Raw genomic sequence first — 23,576 nt, 5'->3', positions numbered from 1 at the left:
GAAAGAACGCGAAAAGGAGAGGGAAAGTAGTGCGGGTGGACGCGCGCGGATCGAGCGAGAAGCAGACAGATGCGTAGGGGTGGCGGATAAGGAGGGAAGAAAGGAAGAGAAGGACGAGCGGATGAACGCAGAGCGACGAGGAGCACCGGCTCGCGAGGGTTGCGCGCCATGAGAGACAAGGACGGACCAGATGCCGCATGCGCGCGGCATGGGGTGTATCTTCGGTTTTCCCCCTCTAGTGGTCGCTCGCTGCTTCGCGCCTCTACCCCCGCGCCCACCGCTCGACTCAGTCACCGGGCCGATTCGCAAGCGTAGGGTTTCCGCGCTTTTTCGCTCCGTTCTGCTCGCGTCTGTGGAAAAGCTCCGGAGCAGTCGTTTACCGTTTTTTTCGCGGCACCGGCCGATCGCGAGGGTAGCGACGGCGGAGTGTTCACGAGCGCTCTGTGCTTCGTTCCGCCTCGGGGAAAAACGGACAGACCGATTCGGGGAGAGAGGGAAGGTGAGAGAGGGAGTAGGAGAGAGAAAGAGAGAGACGTGCGCGTGAGAGTGCCCCAGTTTCGGTGCGGTCACATGTGGACGTGGAGCGGCGTAGTGCCGCGAGGGGGCAAACGCAACGCTCCGAAGTTGGCGCTTCGTCCTTCTCGGTCAACTGTCGTCGTGCAAGATCCGCGGTGATTTCCGGCCAAGTGAGGATTCGCCAGCCGAGTTCGTCGTCATTCGTGAGTGCGTATACCGATATTGCGCTTCGAGCTGCGCGAGAGCGCTCAGCGAAACATGTTTTCGCGCGGCGTGCCTGGTGTCGACGGCCGAGCGACAACGCGTGGCCGATGACAACCGTCTCTCGGTGTGTGAAGATCCGACTTTTCGCGTGATTCATAACCTCAACTCGTTGGCGCCATCGCGAAGAGCGAAGCTTCGTCGATGCCGGTCGTCTCGACGGCGACGCGCTCAGACATCCGTGTTTTCCTGCGGGGTTATGTTTACTCGATGACGTTAGATAGACAGATTCCCGTGCGCGCGGGGTTGCGCGATTCGAACGCGTGCGAGTGTGTCCCGGTGAAGATTGAACGTGTGCGATTGATGGCGGGAGTTTCGAAGAGATGCGAACTGCGACGACGAGCCTGTGGCAGCACACTTGCCGATGTGCTCAAACGTCGTTTTCGGTCAGCTCGTGTTAATTAGTTGATTGTGTTGCATCGGGGTGAAAACGCAAGTACGACATACGCGATTGACAGCGGCGTGGTAGAAGGAACTCGCGCGGTAGTTCGTAATCGGAGTGGTCGGGCCGCCGACCTGGGACACCGGAATGTGAGATCGATCGACGCAAAGTGCTTCAAGGTCGACACAACGTCTTGTCTGAGCGACAACAATCGTCGCAAACGAGCATTCGTGTGACGGCGTTGTTTACGTCTAATGCGTGGGTGAGTGACAGCGTTTCTTTTTTTGTCACCATGGCGACCGATGACATTTTGTTTTTAATAAAAGTTCAATGCCCACATCGATTTAGCGCGGCGTCCTTTTATATACCAGCTAAAGCTGATAGAAGTAGCCGCACGGCCGTTCGTCACTCCGTTGATTATACCGCCGGTAAAGTGTTAATTCATTCATTGGACGCTCGCGCGTTGCTGATGGGCTATAAATAATGAAACAGCTATCAATAAGGGGAGAATATTCTCGTAATTCCGTTTATCGTTTATTCTTAATTTATATCGAGAAAGACGCGTATATATATATATATATATGTATGTATATAGAGGGATTATATATTTCTGCATTTTCTACAATCCGATTGTCGATTGTCGACGTAGAAACGGGGACAGCAATTTGCGGATTAATCAAACAGATCGAGTACTTTCTTGTTCAACGGCCAAGCACTTTCATTTCGTTCACTTCGAAATGTCGCATTGCGCCCGTAAACTTAACTTCTGATGTTACGAAGTATACATACATGTGTGTGCACTGGGGGAACATGTAAGCATTGGATAAAATTTTATATACATGTACACGCGCTCTGTTTGTTAGCAATGTTTGTTGTTTCGCACCTACAACATAGACAACGCTTCTAAAGTACAGTTATATTCTGAGAGGTTGTTTAGGCAGTGTGATTCTTAAACCACTGGCTCATATCGAGTTCGTATCTTCATATAAGCTTTATTTAAGACAGCATTATTAAAATTAATATAATTCAATAAGCATAGTTAAAACAATTGCAATATCAACAATCGATTCTCCTATGAAACATTGACCGTCATAAAAATCATAATGATGATTTAGTACTTTCCAAAGTACAATCAGATAGCGCCATGTACTCAAATAGACACACTACTTGATCAAAAGACTGAAACCTTTCATCGGAAAATCGGAATCTATCCTAATCATAAAAAGATCAGATGGTTGGACACAGGTTTACAGTAAATCAACACACGTTAACCGATACCTTCACGCCACATCAGACCACCATCTATCACAAAAATTGTCAGTCCTCGATTCTCTAATACACAGAATTTTCACTATCTATGATTAGATCAATGTAAAAAGCGAACTCAAGAACACCCTTTGACGAAACGGATATGTATCTGAACAGATAGGAAGAACAATCAGAAAACACGAAATCAAAACGATTACTAAAGCCTAATCTACTCTAATGTTCTCTGCCTTTTTTTAGCTTAAGGTGTGTCAGAAAAAGATAAAGAAAAAGAAACAAGAAGCAAATAACACATTGTCAAGCTTAATAAACAAGAGACGCATGAAAACAGACAAAAGATACAACTTCTACTGGTAAAAAATCGTATTGCCACTGATATAAAGTGAGATTTAAAACGAAGCAGTAAAATAGGAACGTTTTTATTGGAAATCAGAAAATACTTACGGATCAACAGTGAAGTAATCCTTTTACTTTAAGGATTCACTTTAAGGGAATACGAGACATAAATATCCGTTGTCGATCGCACGCCTCTTTAAACGATATCTTTGACATTCGCACGTTGCGGCGCAATATATTTCAAAAGTAGTGCTCTCGGTGTATATGTATTGAATAACTACTTCTCTTCGCCGTCGCGCCGAAGCTTTTCATACGGGGGGTGGCTCGCCGGCTGCTGATGGTGTGAGAAGAAGAATGCACTCGACGTTGACTACCTTTTAACAGTGCATCCCGCCGTTATTCGATGCGTGCAAAGGACAGCGTGTACACGAAGAGTATTAAGTTATGGAGCTTTTATTACGTCTATGCGCTTTATGCTCGAGCGTATATATGCGCGACGTCGTTGTCGTCGTTGTAGCAGCTCCAAAATGACCTACTAGCAATGGCGTCTCCAATATATCGCGGCAAATATTTGTTCTTGTGTTCCTTGTCGTGCTTATCCTTCGCAACATTCACCACGCGTAATCTGTTTGCACGCGTAACTAGCTACACTTCGGATCAATGAAGGTTACACGTACAATTCAGCCAAAACGCGTAATGATACTGCATTCTGCAGTGTTGTTAAGCGCGTGATTCGTTCGTACTGATAAACGCGTTCTTCTCACGCAGGAACGTTAACAAACGCGATGCATGCTATGAAAGCATCTCGCTTTTTGTTAAGTATAGTTTTTTGGGGGTTTTTCATGGCCGTTTTCTTTGCGTTCCACCGCGCTGTATAGTTATTTCTCCAATGCTCACAGCAGATTATGACTCTACGGGCATTCGTCGATCTCCTCTTTTTCTCTGTCCCTTTTCCCCTTTCGCTTTCGCGACCTGAATTCTCACTTCAGCGATTACGTGCGGGTTACAATGGTCTTTGTCGGTACTCCGTTTCGGTGGCATTGCTATTCTATCTCTTTTTTAAGAGCGGATAGAGCAAGCCTAGGGATGGAGGTTGACACGGTGCTCGCCCGATTACAAATGTGAAATCGATCTCTCATTGTCGGGGAATCGGCTAGGCACGGCGACCACGCCGCTGCTGTGCTAAATCGATCCTGAGTAGATAGGACCGACCGAACGAACGAACGGCCCTTCTCGTTCACGAGGAAGAACGAAGTCTCGTTAGTCATGCTGGTAATCAAGGCTTCGCTTCGATTTCTGTTCAAATTGCTTTTGGTGTCTTTCTGGAAAAAGAGAGGTCGAACCTTCGCAAAACTTCATGTAACCATCCTGGGAACGTGTTTTATGCAAATCAGCCCTCTCTTTCGAGTTACCGAGAATGTACAGAATCAGCGACTCAAAGAGGCCTAATTTTGCATGCTTTGAAATTTAAGCACCTCGGAGCTCGGGCGCGAGTAGAATGCAACGTTCAGTCGTGCAAGTTGTAAGCTCCAGTGTTGTACTTGCAAGTCTCAGTCACAGGCTCGTTAAATGTCTTTCTCGCTTCCGTGCTCACTTGCTCTCTCTCTCTCTCTCTCTCTCTCTCTCTCTCTCTCTCTCTGTTTCTTTCAAGGGCTTGCAATATTATCGAGTGTACTTTCGCATCTTGAAAATCAACTCAATTACCTGTTTGGTCAAAGTAACTTACTCGTTGGCAGAATGATCAGCAAAAATAATATCTTTGAAGCTTGTAAACGGAGTTTGTATATGTATGCTCTCGATGGCGTATATGTCGGTAGGTCCCTTATATCCAATTATCAAGGGCTGAATGGATGGCTGTTCATATGTGCATTTTGTATTTTATATTACATACGTACGTACATACTACGTACGTGCGTATTTTGTATCATACTATCATACTATTGTATCTGATCAAAGTACGCGCTCTATAATCAGCTGCATTTCGACGAGCATGTTCCCTCTCGGCTCTTGCGCGCCAATAACAATCGGGAAGCCGGCAATCTCCGAAGCTCAAACAGACAATCACTTCTAAATACAGTTCGAGGGTGTTTTGATTCGAAACACTCTAACACGGAATTGCTTTGGTCGCGCGGCTATTTAACCAGTGAACGACTTCAAAGTCGCTCGAAATGTTTACTCACGAGCGTGAAAGTGAGAGAGTGAGAGAAATAGAGAGAAAGGGACAAGAGAGTGTGTATGAGAGAGGAAGAAAGATGGCAGAGAGAAGAGAGGCAAAGAGAGAATACGAGGTATACAGAATAGACACGAGGATGAGAAACAAAGCGTTGGAGAGATATTCTCTAAAAGTGAATTAATAAAAAAAGTATCTCGCTTATAATAAGTAGAACTTCTTTAGATCACTGATAATCAATGAAAGTTCGTTGATTTTCAGTTGAAATATTTTCATTGTTCTATCCCAGGTAGAAATTAATCGGAACGTGTCTCAAATCTGTAAAGGCTCTAGCTAGGCATGGGCCAAAAGACCTGCCATCGTTAGGTCTAGATATAGCCAAGAAAAACAAGTTGTTAGTCGAAATTCATAAATAAATTCTGAATAGGTACTGACATAGATATCTCTAACAAGGCCTGTCATCGTTGGGCCTAGATATAGCCAAAAAAGACAAATTCTTAGTAGAAACTCGTAAGTGGGCTCTGAGTAAGCATTGATGTGGGTACTTCTAACAAGTTCTACCTTTATTGAGCCCACAAGAAAGGTAAATCCTGAATGGAAAGTAAATAGACCCTGAATAGGTACAGACATGAGTGCTCATAACAATGCTTGTGCTTGTAAGATTCAGTTAGAGCATAATTTAATCAATTTCTGGAATAATTTAAAATAAGGTTTTAAATAGACAAAATTTACGATATATAAGAGGTTGAAATTAAACCAAAATAACTAATTTTAGTTCTCAAAAATAGTGTTTATGTCGAAAATTTTACACAAACAGACTACAAGTCTGCATTTAAATTTCAAATTTTTGTTCTGAATACTATTTCGAAATTTTACAATTCAACATAATACCTAATTAAGTATAAACATAATTAGGCATGCCAAAATAGACTACAAAGAAAAACAATGTTACCGTATCAGTGGTACAGTTGCATCTCAAAGTCAAGGGAAAATAGAGGGCATACTAAAATAAGGCCTAGTTAGATTTAAAAGTCTAGCTCTGGTTTTTACACGTGTTACGTTTCCGCGTAGAGCTTAAGTAAACTTGCCTTTGCAGTGCTTAAACAAAAGTGAAGAAAATCTAGATAGATCTTTTTCAGGTCTCATTTTAAATTTCCACTCAAGATTTGATGTCTTACTAATTTTTAGCAGTGTAAGATTTTATTGCAAAATCTGTAGTACATTAATTCGTTATACGCTGTGCCAAATTCAATTTCCTGCATTTATGATGGAATGAACTAATCCGTTTAGCGAAATTTTACTGATTGCAGTGCTATACTTATAACCGAGCTAATCGACGAGTATAGACAGTGAAGAACACACTGATGGTATTTTATATTTAGAGAGTAGAATAGCTGAAATTTGTACAAACGTGTTATTTTTATGGATCACTTATATGAAATGTACTAAGACGTGGTAAGAATACCAAGCGACAAGTTTGCTACTCCACTGGATAACACGATGCATTTTCTTGAACATAATTGTAGACAAAACGCCGTCACGGAGATTAGAACACTCGTTTTGCCTCGTAAACGTCTCTTATCGCGTCACGCATTCACCTAAGGATTTTGCTTTCAGCGTTACTCGTTGGTTAACTCGCCTGCGAATAGTTTCCGTAAAGCTCCCCTGCCGGCGTTGCATTTATTCTCGAGCGAAAGCGCACTCGCGCACGCTATTTCCCGGTGCTACATTAAATTTCAGGATTGCCCGGTAGAGAATCCACATTATGCGTACGTACATTTACTACCTACCGAAGTCTTTGGGTATCTATTACAAAAAGTTCGACTAGTCTCGGCGCATGGAACTTTATTTAACCGAGGGGAGTACAAAGTGCAATTGTCGCACCAGTTTTCAGGTTGTCTCTCCATTCCATTCGCGTACGCGGCCGTACATGAAAACGGCACTCCTCTGTTCCCATAGATATCATCCCGGATGCATCGGAGGTATTGGAAAATAATGAAGAGGTTCACCCTCGCAGCTGTTGAGTCGCCGCGCGGCTCGATGGCGGTCTGTCGATGACAACGAGGTAATTACTTTTCAAACAGCAAACGTGCAAATGAACGGCGGTTTAATCTGTCGATAATATCCCGGCATCGTTACCGTTTTTACTTCCCTTTCTCTCTCTCTCTCTCTTTTTCTCTTTCTCTGCGGCAACAACGGTTGCCGGCTGCTACTCTACCACCACGCGCGCAAATTTTCCGCGCGCTTCCGATTTAATCCGCTCACAAAGATTGCCGCGCACGAGCAAAACGAAATAGTTTTTTCACCGCTGGTGTATTATATTCTCTTTTTGCTTTTCAATCGCGGTTTTCGATACGCAACTACGTCCGTTAAAACGAACCTCGAAAATAGTCGGTGCTTCTTGACTCGCGTTACGCACTGGCACATGATTATCGGACAATTGAAAGAATAACTAAACACAGCGTACGTTATCCTTTAGTTGCGTTACTGTTCTCTCTGGATTTAATGCCACAAAAGAAAAGAGCTATACGCGATTATACACCGCTTATTCTCTAAAGTATACATGCAAAAAACTGCTTGGAAACGTTAGTGAAATACCTCAGTAGAAATCTCATTGACAGCTCCAGACACTTTGCATAATTAATGGTATATAAAACGATAAGATTGTCTCTTCATAATTTTTCTATTGTATGCTTTTTTCCTATTAATCTTGAAAATGTATACAGAACGTCTGACACAACGCGTATCAACGCTCGTATGCGAGTAAAACTCATGAAATCGCACAACAGACTTCTACCATTTTGCAAATAATCACGGTAATTATTTCTTTACTTTTATCCACAGTAACTATACACTGAAAAAAAATTTACTAAATATCAAAAAACATTTGTGTGGATATAACTGTGAATATATTTAATATATTCATATAATGTTTAAATTAAGTATAAATTAAGAATATAATGTTTAAATTAAATTAAGAATATAATGTTTAAATTAAATTAAGAATATAATGTTTAAATTAAGTAATTATTTTCTGAAATTAAATAAAGAAGTTTTAAATATAAATTTCTTTCTTTGATTTTAGAAAATAATTACTTAACTCAAACAAATATGTTCACATTTGTATCCAAAGAAACGTTTTTTGAAATTTAATAAATTTTTTTCTCAATGTATTAATTTCGTCACAATGTTACAATAGACGGGACAAAGAAAGGAATCTGAATAATTTGATTGCGAATGAAAGATATTGCGTGTTACTCGTTTTATCTTGCCGTGCTTTAATCAATCACGATACTTTTCCAAATGGGCAATGAAACAGTCGCATAGACGCGTGTTGTGAAGAGATTTATTTTTATTTCATGTCGCTACCACGATTTATTTACGCATTATAGGTTTTTAAAGTCGCCACATCGATATCAGGTTTGGGCTCGAAATTCGCGCTCGTGCGACGCTGGCACATGCGCACAGTTCGCTTCTGAAGCGAGGTGAACGACCGCGCGGCTGCAGTGAGTAAGTGAACTGGCTGACAATGGCTGCGTTCAGCAGAACTCAGTGCTTTGTAAACGGTTTAATGATACATTGCAACAGTTTAGATGTTTTGCTGAACACTCTTTGGGGGCATATCAGCGTTATATATATATTATTTTTTAATTTAAATTATAGCATCTAGAATATATAATAGAATATAATAGAATATAATAGAATATAATTATATATTATATCTTTATATATATATAGTGCTTCGATAAAACTGGAGGTATCCATCTTGCTCAACACGTGCTTGGATTCAACATATTTTTAATTCGCTGAAAAACATGGCGACCGCTGAGTAAACATGTGCGCCGAGTAATACTTAACGCTGAATGCGTTAAGTATTGTTCAGCAGAAAATTATAAAACAATTGTACAACCGTTGTGTCCTGCTGAACGCAGCCATTGTTTACCTGAGCCGTGGAGTGGGGGTAGCGAGTCGCGACGCTGCGTGACGTCAGGTGTACAGCGAGAGGTGACTGTCAGTCGCGCTCCGCATTCCATTCACGCGTCGCGAAGTGACTTTTCCGCACGATAGCGCCGAATAATCTAGAACGCGGATCGAACAATCGTTGATAACTTCACTTGTAGACGTCGTAGCGACTTGGAACATAAGTCATTGGAAAGGGAAAATTATGGCGCTCCCGATGGACGTGAAATCGCCCTTCTGTTCAAGTAGCGTGATTATGTAAGTACAAAAAACATTATTTTTGTGTCCGCATTAAAGTGATCAATTATTAATCTATATTAAAAGCCAAATTATCTGTACGTAGAAACTGTAGCAACAGATTTACTTACTTGTAGTAATATCTACAAGTAAATTTTAATGGGTGTGAGGATTATATATTCGTTTGTTTCTTGTCGCTAATCTTTTTTGTCTACTACAGTCAATGTTTATAAGAAATATGACTGGTATTAATTTAATTAAAAGCGCCAGTTTAATTAAAGGCGCCACAGAGAAACTTTTTAAACTAAATTTCACAAATAGTTTAGGTAGAAATTTTCTGTCTTTCTCTATCATTTATATTGATTACATACAAAACACGCGTGCGATATCGCAGTGTTTGTTAATCATTTATTCATCTTAGCTAATTTCTCGTATTTAGATAAATTTTGCTACACTGTAAAAACTGATATGTTAAATTTAACATTTCATATGTTCCAAATTATCCACTCTCACTTATATGTAAATTTAACACAAAACAAATATGGTAAAAAGTAACACACATAATATGTAAATAATTAACACAAGAATTTAACACTTGAATACCGTCAGGAATCACAGTTTGTGTTAAATTGGCATATGTATAATGTTAAATTAACTAAAATAAAACGTTACTTTAATATTTGAGAGAAGAATTAATCTATGGTTTTGATGAAATAAAAATGTTAAATTGACATAATCTATATTTGACATATTAAATATGTCAATTTAATACAACCTGTGACTCCTAATGGTATTCAAGTGTTAAATTTTTGTATTCATTTTTTCTTATGCGTGTTATGCGTTATTTTTTAACATATTTGTTTTGTGTTAATTTTACACATAAATGAGAGTGGATGATTTGGGACACAAATGAAATGGGAAATGAATTTGAAAAATATGTTAAATTTAACACATCAGTTTTTACAGTGTATGATTGCAAGACCATTTTTCGAATATATTAAAATAGGCGGTAATGTAAAAGTGTTTTAATTGAAAATCAATTTTAATATGCACTAATAAGTGGTAAAAATATTCCTTTTACTGAGATTCAATCAGAAACACTTTTCACCGGTTTAAGAGAGTACTACTTTCTATTGTTTCATTCGCGAGAGTTAATGGTTGTTGCGTGGACGGACTCACTTAAACGGCCGTTTCGTCTCTATACACCGGCGTGTTATTGCGACAAAAACAATTTAAGGCCCGGCGGTGGCGTGTCTCCCGATAAATCTCGACTTATTGAACGCGTAGCTCAGTTTTGAAGCTCACCCACGGGGCCACGACGGCATTGCTTGTGCGCCGTGATACGTCATAAGTCACAGCTGGTAGCACGTTGCGACGACATCATCCCCTACCTTGGGGCTGTTTCGTTCTCTGCTTGCCCACCCCGCCTTCCACCGTGGACTTAGCCCCATGGTGGAGTCTGGCCTAGACGTAATAGTCCCATTAACCGGTTCTGTATCTTAGCAACCTAACCCCCGCCGCCCTCGCGGGCTCGTTTATTGCGCGCTATGATTGATACTGTAAAATATGGCATGCCACACGAGCGACGGGATGGGTGCAGACTCTCGCTCTTTCGATCGACCTATCTCGCCGGGGCCACTCGATTGCTCGCGAATCTCCGGTGAATAAGCGGGCACGGGGCGGATTTACAGCGATCGTAAGTGTGCGGGAAAACAGCTGCGGTATAGATGTATGTATACCGCACGAGACACGCCGTTCATCCGTACCGCCTGGCGATATTTCTTTTGACAACCGTGATACAAGGAGGGATAGACGATTAATGTCGATGCGGGTGACATGAAGTTCATACATCATACGCGTCCAACTTCAACGTTCGCTCAGTTCGGAAATTATCTAATTATCAGAATTCGGGGGAAACAGATGATCGCGGTAAGTCCACGCCAGTACCGCTCTCTGGCAATCTTTCGGGAAAGTTTTCGTCTGTGCGCGTTATTGTTTTTTTTCTTTTTTCGTTCTTGAAATATGGGAACGGTTTTGGTCAGTGTATCGCCTACGCGGTCGAGCATCGTTCTTCGTTGTAACTGCTTTTTCCTTATGCGTGAGTAATGCCGAAGAGAGCGAACGGCTTAATAATGCTGTCAACTGTGACAGACAACCACGAGCGGCCGTTTCGAGCGATAACGCGCGAACAGGCGTGCACAAACTCGGCTTGTTTAGCGTATTGTCCGAGCAAACGTATAGCTCGCTCCGCGTCACTTGATAGATCGCGAATCGCCGCGTGCTTTTTTCCCGAGGTAGCGTGCCGTTCTTCCCGCTCTGCTTCATAAATCATATTCCACGAGGACGTTTTACCTTGAACCTAATTTCGCCAACGAACAATGATTTCTTCGTCGGTCATTAAAAATCACTCCGGGGGTGCCGTAAGTCAGGGGTCGTAAGGGGACCCCTGTGGGGTCCTGGAAAATATGGCGACGCGGCTTAAACTGATCTCCCCGTGGTGTACGCGTGCATGGATACCTTGAAATCTCTGTAGCCGTCGATCAGCCCTAATTCCCGCACATCGCGTGGTTATGGGACGTCGTGGATAAAAGGGAGTAACGCCTTCTGCGAGTGCAGGCCGTTATGTCGCTACAATATGCGGGTAATCCAAATATATTGCGGGACGGCGGTCGCTAGACACGCCAAAGATGAACCGATTTACGATCCACGCTATCTTTCAAGTTCGATTCGTGAACAGTTACTATTAGTTTAGAATTTACGTATCTTGCGAATGAATGTATGTTAACTATACTTGTTAACATTGCATCCCCTATTGTCATTAAGGGCAGTTTCTGACTTGGATAGCCGACAAATAGGAGGTTTTTAGGAATTTTTTCAAAGAGATTAATAAAGATACCAAAATAAGATTTCGCCCATTACTATTTTTTTAAGTATAAAGTGATTATTTAAAAAAATTCAGATTCCACACGAGAAAAAAGATTTGGTTGGATTAAATAAATTTCTAACAGAATATGAACGAATTAGAAGTTCTGGTTGAAATTACCTGAATTCTGTTCAAGGTAACAAGGTTTCTGGTTAACGTGAAGAGGAATTTTGATAACTTTAACCGAAACTTTCATTTATTCATATTTCACCAGAAATAGGTTAATTCAAACAAAAATAAACTTTTTTTCTCTGCGCGTCCATGCTTTTTGTACCACGTTTTTTGAGCGCGATGTTGCTGGATGCCTCAAACAACATTATAGTTTCTGTAACAATCTAAAACAAACGGGACAAAAGAAAATTTAATAAAACTGTATTAAATTTGTTGGGAGAATTTAAATCCTTTGGAAAATTTTCGAAATTGATATTTATTCCCAGGACACTAAATAAAAGAGAAGGAGAGAGGAAAAATAACTTGTAACTTCGAAATGCCGCCATTTTGTTAAATTTCGACTTTTTGTACAACTAGGTTCATCCTCCAGCAAATTCAATACAGTTTTCAAATTTTTTTATTTAATTTGTTTCAAATTATGCGAACTGTAATATCCTTCGCCAATGAGAGGCGACACTCCATTCAGTATATCTCGACGGAATTTCAGTTTTATTTTAATATTCTTTTATACTTGAAACAATTTATAAATAGTATGGTCAAACTATATATTGATACTTTTATTCATTTTTCTTTAAAAAAAATTTGTAGAAACCTCATATTTTTCTATCTAAACCAGAACCTTCTCTTAAATCTAGTTAGAAACACGTATGAACCCGTGAAACGCTAAAAAAATGTTGAGAATGGAGAAAATATTTTTGGTCATATTTCCCTACTTGTCGTTTGTTACAAATTCGTAATTCTGTCAAATTGATTGTTTCTTGTGCCGTCGTAAATTCTCGCCGTCGGTTATATTATTTCACTATATGCCACAGTTATACATATTATTTCACGTACACACACGCGCTCACGCACCGTGGATTAGCGCTACCGCGGTGTGATTTATGACTTTTGCTAAAGAGAGGAAAACGAGGGAGGCTATTTATAAAATGGATCCCGTTGAATAACGACGTAGCTCGGATGCGAGTAGCACCGCGGGAACGAAGCGTAATATGAACGAAGTAGATTACATGCAAATGAAGAATCGATGCAGATTGTGGACGGCAACTGAAATTGCATTATCCTCTGCTATCCGACAAATGTGCGTCATCATTCAGCGTGCGCAATAGAGCTACATTTCCGCGCCCGCCGCTTGTGGACAATGGGGAGACCGTTTCTTCTCTCGGCCAATACATTACTACGATTGCCGGCGATATGCGGTGTGACGACTGATCGTCCGTGACGCAGTCATCCCTGTGTGACTCTTCACCTCGATATCGCAATCATTTTTCACACGGTTGCGGGACACGCGCGTCGCGACTAACGACAGCGTTGCAAGGGTCACGCCGGATGGCTCGCCGGAATATCGCTCTCACTTCTCTTGGCTCGTTCATTTCACTGTATACGTGACTTTTAATGCATCACATGTTGACCTCGATCGATCATCCTTTAAGCGCTTTATTGCACAATACTTTAACGCCCGATAACGACTCGCAGGAAATACCTGTCCGATCTGTCGTCGTTCAATTATGGCGCGAGTTAACGGGAGCGAAACCGAGGGCGCGCAACGTTGTAGAAACAACTGACGTTATTGTTCGTCCTCTCGCAATATCCGCGGAAACGCCGCGATCCGTTATTTTTCGAATCCTCCATCTCCTTCGCCTTTGACGGCAAGACGGGCGGCCGGCATTGAAATATTTTTTTCTTCCTGCGCGGATGTAATTCCCCGTACAAATGGAGGTTGTTCCAGGCGAACTCTCGGGTCACGTCGACGACCTAACTGTCCTGACACTACCCAACCTTTTATACGAAGGGTTACCGCGCGAAAGTTCGAGAGAGGGGAAAGGGAGAATCCATAAGCCATCCAGACCCCATCCGACCATAATGCCCTCTTCGTCTTTCACCCTCTCTTCACGAACTAGCGACTGCACGGAGTTGACTATCCCCGATCCTGTCTCGAGCTGAAGAAGCTCGCACGTTCGCGAGTGTTGTAGAAACATCTGCGATATCTGATATCGCATTTGTCGTTTGCATCTAAACAAATATCTCTCCTTTGTAACACGATACGTACCATGCATCATACTTATCTCGATATTCTCTCGCGAACGTGGAGCTCCGACCGTCGCGTGCGCTTCACTTCCTGACCTTGTATAAATTGGGAATGCGTTTGTGGCGAATCCGGCGATAACACTGGTTGCCGTTACGTACTCTGTATGTTCGTGTTTCGCTTAATTAATTAAATATCCGCGAACACGTGCACGAAACATCGAGTACACGCGAGTGTATAAGTTTTCGTTAATTAACTAAAAGGAAGAAAGACATTCCGCGGTAACTCTTACTGTTTCTCTCGCGTCTCTTGGGGATTATTAAATGACGACGATTCACCTGAATCCGAGGCGAATTTTGCACGCCAAATTGAACTTTTAATAATCACCCTTTCGCACACAATATTAACCAATAGCCGATATCACGTCGTTTCGGAAACCTCAGAGTATAGAATTCAGTTTCCCTATTGGGGAGGGGAGGATGCTGTGCGCCGTGTTATCGAATTTTTTCCGAACCGACCGAATGTATTTACAGATGAAGTTCATTAATGCACTTTGTTTCTGATGGAAAAACATGTAGAGTGTCCATACTTTTTATCGATAGCGTATTCCATGGAAATAGGATATTGAATCTAACGACGAGGTCAGTGCTTTAATGAATATGGATCACAACGTATGAAAAAATATCGCTCTCGAAAATATGCATTTCTATAGTAAAAGATTATTTTTCTCAATGTTAGCGCACACGGTCACTGCGTAGAGATTCCGCATTCAGCGGATTATTATTTCTGTATTAAAAGTAATAACTTTCCAATGTTGCACAGCAAAATCGATTCATATCTTTCCAGCGCGCGAATTTTCCGTTAAATTAACTATTCTCTATGCAGCCACAGACCGCGTAGCATCAAGTTGTTTTTTTTTTCGATAATTTCCATTATAACGTACGATAACACATCAACAATGCGCGCGTTATTAGACGATGCCAATCTAGCGAGCCATCAAGAGCCCGTAACACGCTGCGCTGTCGGGAGATAATTAATTTTCAGCCACGGTGACAACGTATATACGCAATACTTTTGTCTGATTATGTTTCTTACCCGGGTTTTTGTCTCCACGCTTCATTTTCTACGTTAAGGACAATTCCGCTGGATTTGTGCAGAGAACGAGTTCACGCTCCTCTCATAAATCTTTGTCTTTCTCGAGGCTGAGGAGATCTGATTGGCGGCAATTTCCCCCGTGCTCTCTTCCACCGTATCCTCTCCGTCAGCATTTGATCCTTCTCTCTTCTAGCGCGAGATAGCCTTGTGCGACACTTTAAAGTGTCACCGAAATACCCGTGCTGACCCATCCACGCGTGACGAGTCGTCACTGACGACTCTGACGATATCTGACGTTGGTCCGAGTTCCGTACGACCGTGCGCTTCTCTATCACATCCATCGAAATTAGCACTAGCACCTGATGGCGGAGATTCGCCACCGTAAATATCACGCGCAGATTTCGGTTTATTCAGCGATCTGCGAAGCGCAGACGTAGCGTAATTACGGCGCTGTCTTTCTTATCGCAGAAACTTCACGAAAACGCGAGGCATGTCGCGCTCGTAATGAGCTACCCGTAACGGCTTAAGGCGCTACGACGGCTCGGCGAAGAAAGTTAGTTATTTACTCACCAGCGCTCTGACAGCTCGTTTACGTACGCAACGCTATTTCATTTCCTAGACATTTCCGGATAGGCACTTTCGCGGGCAAACACATTAAGGCGCACCCGACTGCTGCCTAGTTCTTCGGTGGCTCTTCCAGGATACTCGATTTTACGATCTCCGTCTCGACCTTCGATCTACCTCACTTTCCTCGTCGGAGTTGACTTGGTTTGATTGAGCCTCGCTTTCGCAAATACGTCAAATTTCGTATCATTTAATAAATTACATCGTAAATCCGCGACTTTTCCAGCGGTAACTTCGCAAACGGATACGACGTGAACATTTGAGATATATTAAGCACGATCCGTATTTTTCTTTACATATAGGGCGTTTGACGATAAGTGGGAAAACGCGTGTATATACAAAAAAAAAGTTAAATCAATAGAATTGGTCAACAACACTGCAGTTGGAATAAATCTTGATTCGATAACAATGCTATGAAAACTAGTACATTGGAACAATACATGAGATATATTAGTTTCAATAATATTGTTGTTAAATCAAAATAGTTTATTTCAACCATGACCACTGGTGACCAATTCTATCTATTTAACAGCATTCTTTTCCATGTAGATCAGGTTAAACTAAACCCAAAATTTAGCTACAATCTGAGTCGAAACTTTGGCCTTATGTTAAACCTTGAAATCTACAATGCAGTAGGAGCTAAGTTAATAAAGTAGGTTTAATTCTAATGACACAATTTATTTCTATTTTTATTCTGATGATGTCCGAAATTTTCCTTTTTACTTTGTTTAGCTTCAAAATAGGAATGGAATAATGAGACTGAAAGTAGAATCAAAATTTCGACTTCAATTTTCGGATAGATTAAATAGAATCAAGAGAGGTTAATGTAAGTTTTAGAGTATTAAAATAGGTGTTGAGTAGAATAGTAAGACTGAAAGAGAGTAGAATCAAAATTTCAACTTGGAAATAATACTAACAATAATTTCAATAAAAGCCGTTTCTGTTGTTATCCGCGAGCCTTCGCGAATCCCTCGCATTTCTTCCTCGTGAGGATTCTTCTCCTATTGGCCCATAGGGCCTCGGACAATATATTCTTCCTGCTGCGGCTTGGCCGCAGCATTCATACACGTGCACTCACACATATGTCATATATCTCACTACGTGTGATCGAAATGTAGACTACAATTGTAACATACGAATATCTTAAAGTAAGAGCTGTCAGTAGATACACATTTAGCTGCGAAACCGATACAATAGCAACAGCGATCTTAGTTATAGTAGCAAATTTTTAGTTACGGCAACAAATACATTTTCAGCAAACCTGATCAACTACGGCAGAAAATATCTTTTTTTCCGTGCACTTGAGAGGTTAATTAATAACTCAAAATTTTACGTGGTTGTTTGTAAAATATTTAGAGGAATTTGGCGTTCAGTTTGATCTACATATATACGAGCCTTTCCCTATCTATCGTCAGGCGGTCTGTGTGTATGTGTGGATTTTTCTTTTCAATGTTTGCTCTTTCTTAACATATATCGAAGGATTGATCGAGCAACAAGCGCTGCTTATATACGTGGGATGTAGCGTGCGCGTAAAAATACATTTCCCGACGTCTCCGGACGAACAAATATAGACTTAATTATCGAAAACCCATTGCGGCCGCTTGCGAGCCAGCCATTTCCGCGAGAGAAACGACCTCCGTTCTGGAACGAGATCGAAGTAACTCACGTCGTATGTCCCAATAAAAACTGTTCTCGCCGTCGCGTGTGGAAAGATTTGTCCGGCGTTCAACGTGGTTTCGCTGCTAGATAGCGAGGGGACAGAAATTTGAGCTGCTCCGTTTCCGTCCAAGGAATAATTGTCCGAGATTCCGGTCACGAGTCACCGGAACTGAGAGCCGTTAAGCCGGAACTAATTGAACTGTTGTTAAGGGGAGACGGTCAGAGGTGAACGCAAGGGTGCTGTAACTTGGGTATTATAGAGATTCCCTGACAGGGTAGCGCCAAATCCCTGGTGATAGATCCCGCGACACGATAGCTCGCGATGCCTGGAATCATTAATACACTCGGTAAATTCTCGAAATGTCGAGGAGCAACGGGTATTTCCGTATCGCGTGCATTTAAGCATCAGTTCGGCGATCCGATCGTGCTTCGACGAGTCGAGACCCACACTGAGAAAATAATGTTTGGTACTTGTAACTGTAATCACATAGAGAAATAATTTCTATAAATTAAGGTAATCAAGAAGACTATTTTTTTTATTAAATTCTACTATAACGTTGGTGATAATAATCTTATATGCATGTTACTACTAGCATTTTCGTGTTAGAACGACCAGAAAATATAATTGCGTCAAAAATAATTATAATTTTAGTTGGGTTGAACATTTTTTTCTCAGCACACGAGTTGGTGTACAGTCGTGGACAAATAGGTAATCTTTTTTATGAGTTTAGGAACGTATATGTCTTTGTCCAATGGGAGATTCTATTTTTCATTGGGAGAATTCTCCCATTGGGCAGGACGGATACGTTTTTAAACCCATAAAAAAAGTCAGATAACCAATCTGTCCGCGACTGTACAATCAATATCCTTTTCGAGCAATGAGATCTGTCGCCACTCGTTCGTGATTACACGAGGTCGGTTGATGAAGCTCTCTTCCCTCCTTCTTTTTCTCACATACACACACGGTAAATTTCTAAAATTAAAATATTTCCCAACTTTTAAATTACTACCGCGGCGGGATTAAATATCTCAGATATATATGACATTCACGGCTCGGTGAAAAAGTAAAAGAAGAAAAAAAAACACCGTTTTATACGCATACATTGAGAGTGAATGTTCTCGTCAACGAGCCGGAAAAAAAGCTACGACGTAGGCAGAAACGCGACGGAGGTGAACCGCGGCGCGGCGAATTTTTGTTTCGCGACCGGAGAAAAACATTTGCCGGCGTAAAACTCTTGACGGCCGGCAGTCACCCTCTCGTGGTTTCGGCTTGTCCGCGAATGACAAAAACCGCCGTGCACGCGCGGAGCGCAACGTTATTGTTGAGGGATGCTGGCGTTACCTTCGAACGAAGCGGGCGACTCTTGGCGTGTTAAAGGCGCAAGAATGAAATAAGAACAAATGGGGCGAGGAAAGAGAGGGAGGGGGATGGACCATTTCGGTGTGAATGTGTGTATACCGATGCTGACTGTGACGGCAAGCAGAGCCGGCGAGGAGGAAGGCAGACGAAAAGATGGACGGGGAACGCGCTCGAAAACAAAAGGGCCTGGCGGCTTCCTGTTTCGCACTTTCTGTGCGTTACTTCGCGCCATTCGCCGAGAGTGTGAATGCCGGTACTTTGGTAAATGCTCCTCGTCGGTTCACACGAGACGTGGTTACAGGGAGGACTCACGGGGAAAGAATGCGACCGCCTCGCACATGCGGGTGTATACACTTGCTCGAAGTAGAACGTCGCGGTTTTCGACCACTGCGAGACTTATGCCAGACAGTTTGAGTCGCGATTTTCATTCTTCCCGTATTTTGCGCGCGAAACCGTGGTCGTCCAATTTTCTCGCTCTCTCTCTCTTTCTTTCTCTCTCGTTACGTTGAGACACAGTGATCTTCGCGTGAGCAAATTATAGGGCGAGAGAGAGACACGCGCGGCGTGTCTGTATGGAATAAAACGAAGGGTCTCCCGTGCTGGATTCTCGGCGAGATTGGATTCTCTCGGCCACGAGAGAGTTAATTGCATAGCGCGCGTCCGCACGAGGTCCCCGATCGCGCGACTTGCGTTGTTTTCTAATTCGGATTTATGAGCGCGCTGTCGAAAGTCGAGCGACGAAGTGCAGCCTTCCCGCGCTTCCGGCGGGACGGATAATTGTTTTCCGCGCCGTTGTACCGACGGTGCATACGTCTGTGACGGAGAGGGGCGCACGAGCATCGTCGCGGAAAAAGCGGCCAGACGCCGCCGTCGTCGAGGGCGAGGATGAGACGCGGGCGAAGTTCGCCGGCGGTGATGTGCACGCAGACACGCGTTACCCGAAAGAAAGGGCGTTGTCGGGGGCGTCTGGCTGGGCGTCTGGTCCCATTGTCCATGCACGCGGATGGGTTGGCTCTTTACTGAAATGCAAGCCTGAGTTTTTTTTCCGAGGGGTGGAAGCGGAACGAGCGGAGCGTGCGGAACGCGGAGAGCGCGAGGACGGAGACGAGTCGCCTAGGGGTGACTCGGCCGAGACGCGACCCCCGACGCGACTCTTCGTCGCGCAGACGGCAGACTGAAGGGTGCGCAGGTATTTCCCGGTCCCCGATAGACCACGGGCGAACGTATCGCTCCACGGGCGTGTATCGCACAGTAATTTCTACTTTCGATTATCGCACGCATTGCGGCGTTTTAACGTTATTCGAGACGGACGGGACGAGGGCGCGTCGTTCTTTCATTTCGTCGTCGCCGCGAAAACACGATGGGAATTTCCGAGAGCGCAGGAACACGACGGGCGATATCAATCTTAATGCGCAGCTCAAGGCGCAATATTTTAATAAGATGAATTTCACGATAGCATAAATCTTCTAGTGTAAACCATCGTTGGAAAACAATATGATCTTGTGCACATGTAGCTGCGCTATATATAACGTTTAGCCTATGTACGCTATGCGGCTTCGTCTCTGTCTTATTCTAGCCGCGCTGTGCATCATCATAACATGTAATTAACTTGCGTTACACACAGCCCGTTGTTCCGCGTTGCCGGGGTGGCGGACGCGCAGCGCTATTTCGAGAAAGAACACGTTAAGTTTCTTCGCTGAATTCCTCGTATTTCATCCGCAATGCAGGTTCTTACACTCGGATTTACGGCTTCCTGATTATTCCGTAATTAGCGTGTAGGGCAAACCAGGTCTGAATGGCATCAAAGGTATGTTGCTCGTGTGCTTTTTCTAGTATTTATCCTGAGAGTAACAGTGGATATGTGTATATAATCGCGAAATGTCCTTTTAGGACATAGATACTTTTCCCTGAGTTTCATTAAAATCGGGTTAATATTGCAGTTAAAAAGTAGAAAAAGAAACTGATTCAATAGTAGCAAAGTAAGCAATTTTCGAGCCTTTCGAAGTTGTGTGTTAATATTCGCCATCGTGAGTGCATAAAGTCAAGCGACGTGTCATTAAACAGAGTGAAGTTTCCTGCAAGTCTGTGATATACTCTGCTTCACATAGCAAAAGCAATTTTCATTCATGGAATGATTGAAATCAAGCACATAGGCAGATGAGGTATAGCTGACCCATAATGAAGGTTTGGTATAAGGACTGTGAGAATAAAGACCTCGCGGAACTACTAAGATGTACATTTTATATGTAGCCTTCTTTAGCCCGCACTCCTAGGTTACTTACCCCGATACTGGGAATAAATTGGCTGCATATTTATATTTTGGTTATTATAAAACTGAATACTATGCGGTTAACAGAATCGTATTAGCACATAAGGGTATTAACACATAAAAGAAGGTTGTCTCTATCATGTTCGTCAGTCACAATAATTAGTTGGTTGAGAAGTTGTAACTTTGAAATTCTAAAATATGAGACATCTAGTTCCGGTTTTCCCTACATTGCCGCGGACACGATAACTTCGCATTGAGGGTTACAGTCGGCGAAAGATACCTCGCGTTATCTCGACGATTCCATGAAACGTGGTTGCTACATAACGAGTACGTAACGTACTCTGATACTCGTCCACGAGTGTGTCTTATCGCGTCGTTTTGGGGAACGCAATCCCAGAAATATGAATACTATGTCGCGCCGTGATGAATACTATGCCGAAGCAACATTTTGGCTGCTTCGAATCGGGTGAGCTCTCGAGGGCAGGTAGACTCATCAAAGAAGACAGAGAATGGCACGGGGAATCATAGTCATGCCGCGCTATCCTCGTCCTATCTCTCCAAGTGGAGTACGTGCAACTACTTTCTTCGCACATTTCTCTTCCGCCGGCACGGCTATCCGGGCGTCCTTCCCGTCGACTTTACCTTCCCCGCTGCCACGCTTTCCTCATTCCGTCTCTCGGACGCGCTCTCTCTACGACCACCAGAGGCGCGGCAGTTTTGCCGATTTAAGGTTGTCGAAGTTATAAAGCTTCTCAAGCGCTCCCTCGGGTTCGCAAGTTTCGCTGGAAGTCCTCCGTTCTCCGGCGGCTACCCATTTCCTTCGCCCACACTCCTGTCTCGTAGCCTTTTTCCTCCACGATTACCTGCAACGTGTCAAAGGAGTAATTTTCCTATTTCGTGCTCCAAGTTTCTCTCGGTTACTTACCTGTAAGCGGAGATAATGCTCGCTATATCTAGCTGAGCCATGGGAAAACCTTAGGTTGTATGTATCCTCGGGCCGTGAACTGCCATTGGAGTTACGAAGAACGCGCTACGCCCTCGTAAACATGGCCCATGTATATTTCGACATACCTTTCGTTTGATGGTTCGTACACGCTACATTCAGTCGATTCGAAAGGCAGTCGCGAGCTTTGAATAGTACGCTTATGTATTCGCGATACAACCATTATTTATCTCACTGCACATATGCAGCTGTGTGTTTTCAAATTTAATATTCAACCAAGAAAAAGAACTCTGGTTGCAAGTTGCTGTTTCCTATAATCTTATATTCTAAACGTAAACCTTTAGCGAAAGAGCATTCCTCTCTTGATAAAGCAGACAATCAAATCGCAAAATCCATTAGATATTATTCTAACTCTTCTTCCTTTTAAATCAAGAGGGATACATCTACTTGAAGTGGAATGCTCTTTTACCTTTGCGTGCAATATGAGGCACGACAAACAAGACTTGTAGAGAGAATAGACGAGATTCTTTTAACTTGAAAAAAATGTGCTTAGAATATTTTCCTTTTATTTTCCAAGAGGTTTTCTTGAAGCCATACACTGAGAGAAAAAAATATCTAACATATAAAACATATTTATGTAGTGAGTAGTAATAACATATATTTACTTGTACTAATATAGATATTTTTACATTGAGAGAAGATATATATTTACCTAGAACCACTGTTGCTCTTTATAAAAAAAATTTTTTATTCTAAACAACAAAATTTAGTTTTAAATAAATATGTTATTAGTTATTCCAACGGGAATAAATATCTTTCAATTCAGATATTCAGATATTTCAGATATTTCTTTTCTCATTGTGTAAGAATAAAAAAGTTCTTTGGAATTCAGAGAAATCCGCTGTGAGATTATATTTTGTTGAGTGTATCATAAATTCACACGTGAAACATATGTTTATCAACTTTGGCAGTAACAACGCAACGTTTTCTGTTCGCAGACATGCTGCCTACGATCGAACGTTGCTGGCTCGCCGGGATAAGAATGCCGCTAGGTCGGCACAAGTGTGCAGTGTGACGATCGTCGGTTATATTGCGATGGAACGGTTGTTCTGAAGGAGAACGTGCAGCTGTGACAGTGCAAGCGCGTGGAATCGAGATTTCGCGCTGGAGACTCATTCGTGCGTTACACGCCGCCGAGAACGAAGCGTTCGAGGATAATGGTGAGTACGCCATTTCAGCGAGTTTCTATATCTCGACAGTATCGCGGACGAGTCATTATTTTCCGTTGGGCGAGCTCGGGCGGTCGAGCGCATTTGAATGTGAATTACCGGTTATTACCGCGGGCTTTTCCGTCACGGACGGATCAGGGACCGAGCCGAAG

General features: G+C 42.6%; 1 protein-coding gene across 2 annotated transcripts in view; it reads left to right on the top strand.

The window, feature by feature from the left end:
- Positions 1-23,576, top strand: part of LOC116851767 (semaphorin-2A) — a 486,860-nt gene that overhangs the window by 99,274 nt on the left and 364,010 nt on the right. Inside the window, exons 1-2 of one of the 2 annotated variants that reach the window (XM_032831540.1) lie at positions 302-1,421; positions 23,194-23,417. In XM_032831540.1, coding sequence (XP_032687431.1) covers positions 23,413-23,417 — 5 coding nt within the window. In that variant the 5' untranslated portion in view covers positions 302-1,421; positions 23,194-23,412. Of the gene's footprint in view, positions 1-301; positions 1,422-23,193; positions 23,418-23,576 lie in introns of those variants that run through there. The other variant, XM_032831541.1, reaches the window with a different exon arrangement.

This window comes from Odontomachus brunneus, unplaced genomic scaffold (assembly GCF_010583005.1).
Source record: "Odontomachus brunneus isolate Ranch 3 - 2012 unplaced genomic scaffold, Obru_v1 Obru_scaffold_190, whole genome shotgun sequence".
Classification (NCBI taxonomy): Eukaryota; Metazoa; Arthropoda; class Insecta; order Hymenoptera; family Formicidae; genus Odontomachus; species Odontomachus brunneus.
Note: the sequence above shows the minus strand (reverse complement) of the source record. Positions and strands in the feature narration are given on the sequence as shown.